Here is a 12,024-nt window from a genome sequence, read left to right as displayed (position 1 = left end):
TCCTGTTACATTGCACAACCTTCAATGTTATGTCATTTTAGTTCGCAAAGAGCCATGTGGCCCAAACTGTTTCATATACCCTGACTCTGTGTGCAATGAACACGATAAGTGACACAACTTCACCTGGTTCACCTCTGCTAACCTGGATTTCTTTGAGCTAAATAGGCAGGTTTAGAAATATATACTTGTGTATTGATTTTAAGAAAGGCATTGCTTTTTATGGTTAGGAACACATTGGAGCAACGACAGTCGTTGATTGTTTTTTATAAGATAAGTTTAATGCTAGCTAGCAACTTACCCTGGCTTGCTGCATTTGCGTAACAGGCAGTCTCCTCGTGGAGAGCAATGAGAGGCAGGTGGTTAGAGCGTTGGACTAGTTATAACTGTAAAGGCTGCAAGATTGTATCCCCCGAGCTGACATGGTGAAAATCTGTCGTTCTGCCCCTGAACGAGGCAGAACGTTCCTAGGCCGTCATTGTAAATAAGAATGTGTTCTTAACTGACTTGCCTAGTTAAATAAAGGTGTAAAATTTTAAATGAATAAAAATCGGTGCCCAAAAATACCGATTTCCGATTTGTTATGAAAACTGGAAATCGGCCCTAATTAATCGGCCATTCCGATTAATCGGTCGACCTCTAGTGTGTATTCTGTGTACTGTAATCATGTCTATACAGGCACATCTATAGTCCCACTGTTGGCTATGTTTAGCAACAAATGCTTTTACACATAAACACTGTTTGGACACAGACTACCCAGTGTAATCTCCCTATTTAGGAACAGAAGACTGGGGCAATGGCAGGACCAATAGCCACACACACCACACACACTGGCACACATGACCAGGGTGACCTGAGCTGACCTCCTTACCTCATCGTGTTCGATATAGGTTTGGACGCTGCACACACGCCTACTGTTCAGCCAGCCCCTGGGACCATGTATAGGAAACCCCAGTGATGATACGAACAGGACTGGAAACCATGTTGCCTTGCTGTTATTAGAACCAGTGCAGACAGACCCAAATGATAAACGGTACATTAGCTAAAGTTTTTATTTTCTTCATCCCTCTGTTTCTTCTCCTCCTCAGGACGATGGGCTCAGCCCAGAGAAAGCTGGACACCACTCAGACGAGGAGCGATGGGACACACCGCCCCCCAAACCACCCCGCGTACGCAGGTACAGTACAGTGACTTCATCATGTATTCAACAACACTGTATATACTCAGCCCTGGTTGGTGTTCTAGCCTGCGGTTTGTCTGATGTGGAACCACATCTCAGCCTCCTGCTGAGCTCTCTGACTGTAGTCTCTCTAAGAACACACGGACTGTACTCCTAGCCAGCTGACTGTGCTCCTAGCCAGCTGACTGTGCTCCTAGCCAGCTGACTGTGCTCCTAGCCAGCTGACTGTGCTCCTAGCCAGCTGACTGTGCTCCTAGCCAGCTGACTGTGCTCCTAGCCAGCTGACTGTGCTCCTAGCCAGCTGACTGTGCTCCTAGCCAGCTGACTGTGCTCCTAGCCAGCTGACTGTAGTCTCTCTGAGAACACACTGACTGTACTCCTAGCCAGCTGACTGTACTCCTAGCCAGCTGACTGTACTGCTAGCCAGCTGACTGTACTCCTAGCCAGCTGACTGTGCTCCTAGTGTACTCCTAGCCAGCTGACTGTGCTCCTAGCCAGCTGACTGTGCTCCTAGCCAGCTGACTGTACTCCTAGCCAGCTGACTGTAGTCTCTCTGAGAACACACTGACTGTACTCCTAGCCAGCTGACTGTGCTCCTAGCCAGCTGACTGTGCTCCTAGCCAGCTGACTGTGCTCCTAGCTAGCTGACTGTACTCCTAGCCAGCTGACTGTACTCCTAGCCAGCTGACTGTAGTCTCTCTGAGAACACACTGACTGTACTCCTAGTTGACTGTGCTCCTAGCCAGCTGACTGTACTCCTAGCCAGCTGACTGTACTCCTAGCCAGCTGACTGTACTCCTAGCCAGCTGACTGTACTCCTAGCTAGCTGACTGTAGTCTCTCTGAGAACACACTGGCTGTGCTCCTAGCCAGCTGACTGTGCTCCTAGTGTGTGTGTGCTGCTCAGTCATGTGCAGGGCATTAACCTGCGTTTGTCATCATGTGATCTTTATTTGGCACATGTCCACATCCTGCTGAAAGTGTGAGAGTTCAGGAGATGGAACTTAACAGTTCACACACCTTTCTGAAGAGCTGAATGTTCCATCCCCCTGTGGTTACCGTGGTTACCATGTCACCCACTCTAGCAGACAACCTCAGTTTCCTGGAAAGAAAGGCTGGTCGACTGATCTGAGTTCCATTCAGCCAGATTCCACTGTGTTATGTCACATTAGAGGTCTACCGTGGTATTACCCCTGTGTTCACTGGGTGACTGTGTTACCCCCTGTGTTCACTGGGTGACTGTGTTACCCCCTGTGTTCACTGGGTGACTGTGTTACCCCCTGTGTTCACTGGGTGACTGTGTTACCCCCTGTGTTCACTGGGTGACTGTGTTACCCCCTGTGTTCACTGGGTGACTGTGTTACCCCCTGTGTTCACTGGGTGACTGTGTTACCCCCTGTGTTCACTGGGTGACTGTGTTACCCCCTGTGTTCACTGGGTGACTGTGTTACCCCCTGTGTTCACTGGGTGACTGTGTTACATACATTGTATTGGATGATCTGCTCTTATGTTCTGATGTATTTCAGGTAGATTACTGTGGTAAATCCATGATATTATGTACGTTTGGAGAAGTTGTGTTTGATGTAGATACATGTTGTGCCCCTCTATTGTAGTGTACGTTGACGTCTGCCATCTAGTGGTAGAATTTTAGCATAAATTTAAAGTTTGAATTGCTATCGCTGTCTTAATTTCTCTCTCCCATTTTCTCTCCCCCCCCCTCGCCATCCTCTTGCGTTCCCTCCCCCCCCTCTCTCTCCTCTCTCTCCCTTCTCTCTCCTCCTCTCTCTCTCTCCTCCTCTCTCTCCCCCCTCGCCATCCTCTTGCGTTCCCTCCCCCCCTCTCTCTCTCCTCTCTCTCTCTCCTCCTCTCTCTCCCCCCCTCGCCATCCTCTTGCGTTCCCTCCCCCCTCTCTCTCTCTCCTCTCTCTCTCTCTCCTCCTTTCTCTCTCCTCTCTCTCTTTCTCTCTCCTCCTCTCTCTCTCCCCCCCTCACCATCCTCTTGCGTTCCCTCTCCTCTCTCTCCTCCTCTCTCTCTCTCCCTCCTCTCTCTCTCTCTCTCCCCCCCCCCCCCCCCCCCCTCTCAGCAGTCAGTTGGAAGGGGACGTGAAAGAGGAGATCCTTCAGCCCCCAGAGCCTCGCCCGGTTCCTCCCATCCTGACCCCGTCTCCCCCCTCTGCCTTCCCCACCGTCACCAACGTACGTCAGGACAACGACCGCTACCACCCCAAGCCGGTCATCCACGTCCTGGCCTCTGCACAACAACAACAACAACAGCAGCAGCAGCCCCAGAAAGCCCAACAAGCCCAACAGTCCCCCGACCTGAAGGACAACTATAACAAGACATCGTTGGACAGTGTCCCCTCAGGAGGCCCCCCTGCCCAGGCCCCCTCTCCCTCCTCCCCCTCCCCAGTGGATGGGGCAGTGCGTCTAGAGAGGAAGCTGAGTATTGAGATACAGAAGGTTCCGTTACAGGAGGGTCCTAAGAGCTTCGATGGTAACAGCAGGCTGCAAAGATCCCTTGCCTTCAAAGCCCGGTCCAACACCTCCAGTTCCTCTCTTTCTGAGGACTCAGGGGCCGACGGGGGGCCCCCCAACATGACGCACAAGGGCGCCTTTGGACCCCTCCCCTCCCGCCCCAACCACCTGCCCCTTAAGGGGGAGAAGGGGGGTCAGGCAGGCTGGATCAGCCCAGAGAAAGCCCCCACACCTCCAGCCCTGGTGGCTGGGTCAGAGAGCGCCCCCACCTCCAATCTGACCTCTTCCCAGCCCCACTCCTCCACCTCCACCCCTGTCAGGACTGCTCTGAGCTTCACCAATCCTCTGCACTCAGACTTCCCTGATGTGAAGGGAGATGGAGGAGGGGAGGGTTCCAGACCCTCCTGGTCCTCCAAGGCTACGGCCACGGTTACGGCGGCCCACGGCGAACACCCGCCCAGGAAGGTGTCGACCATGTCCATCGCCGAGCAACGGTCGCCGACGGAAACGGCATCAAGTACGTGGTTACGTTAGAGCTTTTACTAACTAACCTACTTCCCTAACTCTGTTGGGCTGTGGTACTACTGACTAAAACAGACTAGGGACCAGACACAGGGACAGAAGATGGGCTGGGAGTGGGGGTCAGAGCTGGGTTCAAACACTATTTGAAATCATTGCAAATACCTTATCTGTGCTTGACAGCGCTTGCCTGGGGGCAATTTACATCTCCAGGAAGACTAAAGCAAACGCTGAAAGTATGTTAAAGATTTCAAATAGTCTTTGAACCCAGGTGGTCTGGCTGGGGTCCTATTATAAGGGCTGACTAAGGGTCAGTGGTTGTTGTGGTCAGCTGTAGGGTGGAGTAGCAGCTGACAGGCAGATCTAGGGTCAGTTTGTGGAGAGCTGGAGTCTACGTCCGTGGCCAGAGGGCACTGGCAGGCCACACTGTAATGACAGGCTGTTGAAGGCAGTCTAGACACACACACAGACAAGGTATGGAGACCACAGATCTACATAAACACACAGCACTGCGAGGGACAATGGAGACTGACCAGTCCAACTGCCAGTTTCAGACCACTGGCTTGCCATATAGAGTAATTATATACACACAGACTTGCTTATGGACTGCTTATGTGGAGAATTAACATTTTAATTATGTATAAAACAGATACTGTTTGGATACATTGAATATATTGTTATAAAACTTGTTAAACCATGGAACTAAAATGATCGTCTTGTAACCCCCCCCCAAAAGTGTCAATAAACTGAATTATTTCTGTATTGTTTCTTCCAACTCTGACCTGCTATAGTCACTCATTTTCTTAACTACAGTAAATACATAATCTGCCATTTTACCATGGTAACCCAGTCCTAGTCCGCTGTAGGATGAGGACAACACACACACACACACATAATGGTGTCTCACTGGAGCTAATAAACTGACCACGGCACGATAGTGTCACACCACACTGTCCATGTTATTAGATGGTGTCTAGATCCATATTTCATCTGCTCCAGCAGACCTTGGTTTAGGGTTTAGGCTGTAGACTCCAGCAGGCCTTGTTTAGGTTGTCGACTCCAGCAGGCCTTGTTTAGGCTGTAGACTCCAGCAGGCCTTGTTTAGGCTGTAGACTCCAGCAGGCCTTGGCTTAGGCTGTAGACTCTAGCAGGCCTTGGTTTAGGGTTTAGGCTGTAGGCTCCAGCAGGCCTTGGTTTAGGGTTTAGGCTCCAGCAGGCCTTGGTTTAGGGTTTAGGCTGTAGACTCCAGCAGGCCTTGGTTTAGGGTTTAGGCTGTAGACTCCAGCAGGCCTTGGTTTAGGGTTTAGGCTCCAGCAGGCCTTGGCTAAGGGTTTAGGCTGTAGACTCCAGCAGGTTTAGGGTTTAGGCTGTAGACTCCAGCAGGCCTTGGTTTAGGGTTTAGGCTGTAGACTCCAGCAGGCCTTGTTTAGGTTGTCGACTCCAGCAGGCCTTGTTTAGGCTGTAGACTCCAGCAGGCCTTGGTTTAGGGTTTAGGCTGTAGACTCCAGCAGGCCTTGGCTTAGGGTTTAGGCTGTAGACTCCAGCAGGCCTTGGTTTAGGGTTTAGGCTGTAGACTCCAGCAGGCCTTGTTTAGGTTGTCGACTCCAGCAGGCCTTGTTTAGGCTGTAGACTCTAGCAGGCCTTGGTTTAGGGTTTAGGCTGTAGACTCCAGCAGGTTTAGGGTTTAGGCTGTAGACTCCAACAGGCCTTGGCTTAGGGTTTAGGCTGTAGACTCCAGCAGGCCTTGGTTTAGGCTGTAGACTCCAGCAGGCCTTGGCTTAGGGTTTAGGCTGTAGACTCCAGCAGGCCTTGGTTTAGGCTGTAGACTCCAGCAGGCCTTGGTTTAGGGTTTAGGCTGTAGACTCCAGCAGGCCTTGGTTTAGGCTGTAGACTCCAGGCTCAAGTTGGAGTTACCATAGTATTATGTGACAGTGAAGGGACAGAACAGGACGGTACAGGATGCTGAGTGGGGCTATGTAAAGATGGTGGAGTTTTGTCTATGGGTTGTGTGGGAGGAAACAGCTGGTAAGTCTTAACATGAGGGGTAATGTAACTCTTAGGTGGGGTTATGTGGAGAGGGGTAATGTAACTCTTAGGTGGGGTTATGTTGAGGGGTAATGTAACTCTTAGGTGGGGTTATGTTGAGAGGGGTAATGTAACTCTTAGGTGGGGTTATGTTGAGGGGTAATGTAACTCTTAGGTGGGGTTATGTTGAGGGGTAATGTAACTCTTAGGTGGGGTTATGTTGAGGGGTAATGTAACTCTTAGGTGGGGTTATGTTGAGAGGGGTAATGCAACTCTTAGGTGGGGTTATGTTGAGGGGTAATGTAACTCTTAGGTGGGGTTATGTTGAGAGGGGTAATGTAACTCTTAGGTGGGGTTATGTTGAGGGGTAATGTAACTCTTAGGTGGGGTTATGTTGAGAGGGGTAATGTAACTCTTAGGTGGGGTTATGTTGAGAGGGGTAATGTAACTCTTAGGTGGGGTTATGTTGAGGGGTAATGTAAGACTTGTCAGTCTGTTATTGGATGATTTGTTGACTGTGTGAAATGTTCTGAGTGTGAGATGAGTAAACATCTGATCATGTGTGTCTACGGGTGCTGCTGTTCATGTCTCTGCGCTCATGTGGCATGTGGTGCTTTCTGCCAATCCGTGCTTGGCGGGGGAGGTGTGTCTGCCTGCATGTCAGCCCATTGGAAGTGGGCCATTAGCGGTGCTCTGTGGGCCAAAGCATGGATTAATCTAACATCTGTCTGTGGTGCAAACAGGGCTGGTGTTCTGCTGGCCTCCGGCTGCCCCACGACTGAGCTGGTTCTCAATGTAGGTTATATCCCAAACGGCTCCCTATATAGTGAACTACCTTTGACACAAGGGTGCCTTTTGGGACACAGACTGTAATGTACCAGGCTGTTTATTCTTTCCCCAAGGAGAGATGTTGCTTGACCTCAACAGGGTGTTTCAGACAGGAGAGATGTTGCTTGACCTCAATAGGGTGTTTCAGACAGGAGAGATGTTGCTTGACCTCAACAGGGTGTTTCAGACAGGAGAGATGTTGCTTGACCTCAACAGGGTGTTTCAGACAGGAGAGATGTTGCTTGACCTCAACAGGCTGTTTCAGACAGGAGAGATGTTGCTTGACCTCAACAGGCTGTTTCAGACAGGAGAGATGTTGCTAGGCCTCAACAGGGCGTTTCAGACAGGAGAGATGTTGCTGGGCCTCAACAGGGTGTTTCAGACAGATGTTGCTAGGCCTCAACAGGGTGTTTCAGACAGATGTTGCTAGGCCTCAACAGGGTCTTTCAGACAGGAGAGATGTTGCTGGGCCTCAACAAGGTGTTTCAGACAGATGTTGCTAGGCCTCAACAGGGTGTTTCAGACAGATGTTGCTAGGCCTCAACAGGGTGTTTCAGACAGGAGAGATGTTGCTAGGCCTCAACAGGGCGTTTCAGACAGGAGAGATGTTGCTAGGCCTCAACAGGGCGTTTCAGACAGGAGAGATGTTGCTAGGCCTCAACAGGGCGTTTCAGACAGGAGAGATGTTGCTTGACCTCAACAGGGCGTTTCAGACAGGAGAGATGTTGCTAGGCCTCAACAGGGCGTTTCAGACAGGAGAGATGTTGCTAGGCCTCAACAGGGCGTTTCAGACAGGAGAGATGTTGCTTGACCTCAACAGGCTGTTTCAGACAGGAGAGATGTTGCTTGACCTCAACAGGCTGTTTCAGACAGGAGAGATGTTGCTGGGCCTCAACAGGGTGTTTCAGACAGATGTTGCTAGGCCTCAACAGGGTGTTTCAGACAGATGTTGCTAGGCCTCAACAGGGTGTTTCAGACAGATGTTGCTAGGCCTCAACAGGGTGTTTCAGACAGATGTTGCTAGGCCTCAACAGGGTGTTTCAGACAGGAGAGATGTTGCTAGGCCTCAACAGGGTGTTTCAGACAGGAGAGATGTTGCTAGGCCTCAACAGGGTGTTTCAGACAGGAGAGATGTTGCTAGGCCTCAACAGGGTGTTTCAGACAGGAGAGATGTTGCTGGGCCTCAACAGGGCGTTTCAGACAGGAGAGAGGTTGCTGGGCCTCAACAGGGCGTTTCAGACAGGAGAGATGTTGCTAGGCCTCAACAGGGCGTTTCAGACAGGAGAGATGTTGCTAGGCCTCAACAGGGCGTTTCAGACAGGAGAGATGTTGCTAGGCCTCAACAGGGTGTTTCAGACAGGAGAGATGTTGCTAGGCCTCAACAGGGTGTTTCAGACAGGAGAGATGTTGCTAGGCCTCAACAGGGTGTTTCAGACAGGAGAGATGTTGCTAGGCCTCAACAGGGTGTTTCAGACAGGAGAGATGTTGCTTTCTCTGCTTGTGTTTCCCTCTGCCCTTTGTCAGAGTAGTGTTAGGCTGGGTCTGAGTGAGGAAGAAAACAGTGTCTGCGAGGATAGTTGATGTGGAAAGACTCCTCAGTGGAGATGGAAGGATGGAGATAGTGGGGAAGGGAAGGGATGGAGAGGAGAGTGCTGTGAGCATGTGAGATGTCAGGCTTGGATGAGTTGAGGCAGACTGAGCAGGCAGTTTGTGTGTGTGTGTGTGTGTGTGTGTGAGGCCAAGCACCAGGAGATGTTTCAGTGGGCCCTGGAAAGGTGGGTGGCTGGGATGGATTTGTGTGGGGAGGGAACAGTGCATGTGTACCAACCAACCGTGTGCACGGGTGTAAAGCCTCCTATACTGCCACGCTACACACAATGGCCTGACAATCACTTAACTGCCCAGAGATGGGATTTTGATCAAAGGCAGCTGATGGGAATCGAGCGATATCCTAATCATGATCTCAAAATCACCTGATCTCTGATTGTATGATCTCTTCGCTTGTGATTGAAACAGCTGTGATTTGATGGGAATGATTGAATGGTTTGGTGTTGATTCTGGCTCTGCTTGGCTTTGTGGCGTGTTGTCTTGGGGTGGTTATGGCTCTGAATCTGGGAGGATGTATTCTGAGCTTGTCTCTCTGGCTGCATCTGAAATGGTACCTTTGTCTTTACACTGCACTACTTCACCTAGGGCTCTGGCTAAAAGTAGTGCACTACTTCACCTAGGGCTCTGGCTAAAAGTAGTGCACTACTTCACCTAGGGCTCTGGCTAAAAGTAGTGCACTACTTCACCTAGGGCTCTGGCTAAAAGTAGTGCACTACTTCACCTAGGGCTCTGGCTAAAAGTAGTGCACTACTTCACCTAGGGCTCTGGCTAAAAGTAGTGCACTACTTCACCTAGGGCTCTGGCTAAAAGTAGTGCACTACTTCACCTAGGGCTCTGGCTAAAAGTAGTGCACTACTTCACCTAGGGCTCTGGCTAAAAGTAGTGCACTTAATCATTAGAAATAGGGCACCATTTCAGATGTACCTGTTTCTCGCTGTCGTTTGATTGTTGATTGGCCGTCAATTTGACCTTTGACCCCTGGTAATAACCCCTGCTGTACTCTGACCTCTGACCCAGACAGTGACCAGAGTGAAGATTCCCCTCCCCCTCTACCTGAGAGAACCCCAGAGTCCTTCATTTTGGCCACAGGTGTGTTTTAACGGTTCGAGACGGGGATCATCTTGATCTCCCATTCTTGGTCTCATACATCAGGAATGGTGAGCTTGTAGTAAGATGTCTGGCATCTTGAGACGACAGACAAGGGAGGGTCTGCAATTTCCAACATCCTGGAGAGCCAATGTGTTGCAGGCTTTTGTTCCATCCCAACTGTAAGTTAACACATCTGATTAAAATGATCAACTAATCATAGTCTCCTATTTAAAGTGTGAAAAGGGGAATTGAGTGTTTTTAGACCTGTGCTGGAACAAAAACCTGCACCTTCGGGCATTCTTCAGCCCTCCAGGACTGGCTCCACCCCTTGGTCTGCCCGCTGTCTTCTGCTGCAGTGTGGTGGCTTGACACAAGAGGGCGCCAGAAACAACTCTACAGACCTTGAACATGGATAGTTTTGCCGCCTTCTCAGTCATCACAGCTTCAGAACTTCCAGATGACTTTTGTTATGACTGTTGTTGATGAGAGAGCATGGAAATGAAATGACCAGCTTTTTAGTTAAGTCAACTCTGATTCTCTGCAGTATATATCCAGTCTGTAGATGTAAGCCAGACACCACCATATGAAAGGGGGGGGGGGGGGCTCCCGAGTGGCTCAGCGGTCTAAGGCACTGCATCTCAGTGCTAGAGGCGTCACTACAGACCCTGGTTCGATTCCAGGGTTAGGCCAGGGTTAGGGTTTGGCCAGGGTTAGGGTTTGGTTAGGGTTTGGCCAGGGTAAATAAGAATTAGCTCTTAACGGACTTGCCTAGTTAAATTAAAATAAAAAAGCCTTGAGGTTGCCCAGAACAACTCCTTAGTGTTACAACTCCTTAGTGTTACAACATCACACCAACTGATTGGCTGCCTTAGTGTTACATCATCACACCACTCAACTTCTATTAGGGACGTACATAGGGCCAGGAGGTTTTCCTCACCATGTGACCAGACCAGGAAGTACTTCAGGCCCTAGGTATAGTCTACAAGTACAACTAGGGCCCTGAGTTTTAACAGATCAGCTCAGATGGTCTGAAAAACTCCTGGTCCTACGTCAGATATCCCCAGCAGCAGTACCTGACTGACATTGATATTAGGCCCAAGGCCTAATGATGTCATTAGGCCCAAGGACAGACGTTGCAGGACCGCCAGATAATTAATTTTAGAGATCATTACAAGCAGAGTCCAACTGGGTCCAGCTCTGAGGGGTTAATGCTTATGGACGTTTCCCCAGCTACAACTTGTCATCATAGCTGCGTTATCGTTACCACAGGCAGCAGGGCTACTGACTGGTTCTCATTTCGCAAGTTTGTTTTTGTTTGTTGATGATAATGCAGCGCCACAATTGCCAAGGTGGCACAAATATTGTTCATCAAATTAGCTTCTGAGTTGGTTAAGGATCTTTTTGTGCCAGCAGGGCTATGTCAAATAACCCCGCTCCGCTCAAACCAGAGTCCCACCCCTCACTGGCCGCTAATGGTTCCTCTCTGAATCCCCCTCCTCGTTTAACTGTAATGAACCCCTTGCCTGCAGGGCAGCCTCAGCCCTCTGCTGCTGTGAAGGGAGGGAGGATGAATGGATGGAGCGAGACAGGGATGGAGGGCAGCCTCAGACCTGTGCTGCTGTGAAGGGAGGGAGGATGAATGGATGGAGCGAGAGAGGGATGGAGGGCAGCCTCAGACCTGTGCTGCTGTGAAGGGAGGGAGGATGAATGGATGGAGCGAGACAGGGATGGAGGGCAGCCTCAGACCTGTGCTGCTGTGAAGGGAGGGAGGATGAATGGATGGAGTGAGACAGGGATGGAGGGCAGCCTCAGCCCTGTGCTGCTGTGAAGGGAGGGAGGATGAATGGATGGAGTGAGACAGGGATGGAGGGCAGCCTCAGCCCTCTGCTGCTGTTAAGGGAGGGAGGATGAATGGATGGAGTGAGACAGGGATGGAGGGCAGCCTCAGACCTGTGCTGCTGTGAAGGGAGGGAGGATGAATGGATGGAGCGAGACAGGGATGGAGGGCAGCCTCAGACCTGTGCTGCTGTGAAGGGAGGGAGGATGAGTGGATGGAGCAAGACAGGGATGGAAGGCAGAGTTAACGTTCTCTGGAATGAACATGCTCTCATTAGATTGTGTGTTGGTGTGTGTTCATGACATTTATCAAATGAGAGTTTATTAGTCACATGCACACGGTCCAGTGAAACTCTTCCGCTCCAAACTCCAACATGCAGGTCAACGTTAATATAACAATAATATAGAAAGATCACAAGACAGCATATATACGTTTACAACTAGTCTTAAACACACAATGAAGACAGGA

At 50.3% G+C, this 12,024-nt stretch overlaps 1 protein-coding gene across 5 annotated transcripts in view; it reads left to right on the top strand.

Annotated features, from left to right (window-relative positions):
* The window catches only part of LOC110518048, a 182,617-nt gene that overhangs the window by 59,057 nt on the left and 111,536 nt on the right, over nucleotides 1-12,024 (top strand). For 2 of the 5 annotated variants that reach the window (XM_036956854.1, XM_036956858.1), the window contains 3 exons: nucleotides 1,086-1,174; nucleotides 3,260-4,167; nucleotides 9,648-9,719. In XM_036956854.1, coding sequence (XP_036812749.1) covers nucleotides 1,086-1,174; nucleotides 3,260-4,167; nucleotides 9,648-9,719 — 1,069 coding nt within the window. The remainder of the gene's footprint in view (nucleotides 1-1,085; nucleotides 1,175-3,259; nucleotides 4,168-9,647; nucleotides 9,720-12,024) is intronic. The other 3 variants (XM_036956857.1, XM_036956856.1, XM_036956855.1) reach the window with 2 other exon arrangements.

This window comes from Oncorhynchus mykiss, chromosome 21 (genome assembly GCF_013265735.2).
Source record: "Oncorhynchus mykiss isolate Arlee chromosome 21, USDA_OmykA_1.1, whole genome shotgun sequence".
NCBI lineage: Eukaryota > Metazoa > Chordata > Actinopteri > Salmoniformes > Salmonidae > Oncorhynchus > Oncorhynchus mykiss.
Note: the sequence above shows the minus strand (reverse complement) of the source record. Positions and strands in the feature narration are given on the sequence as shown.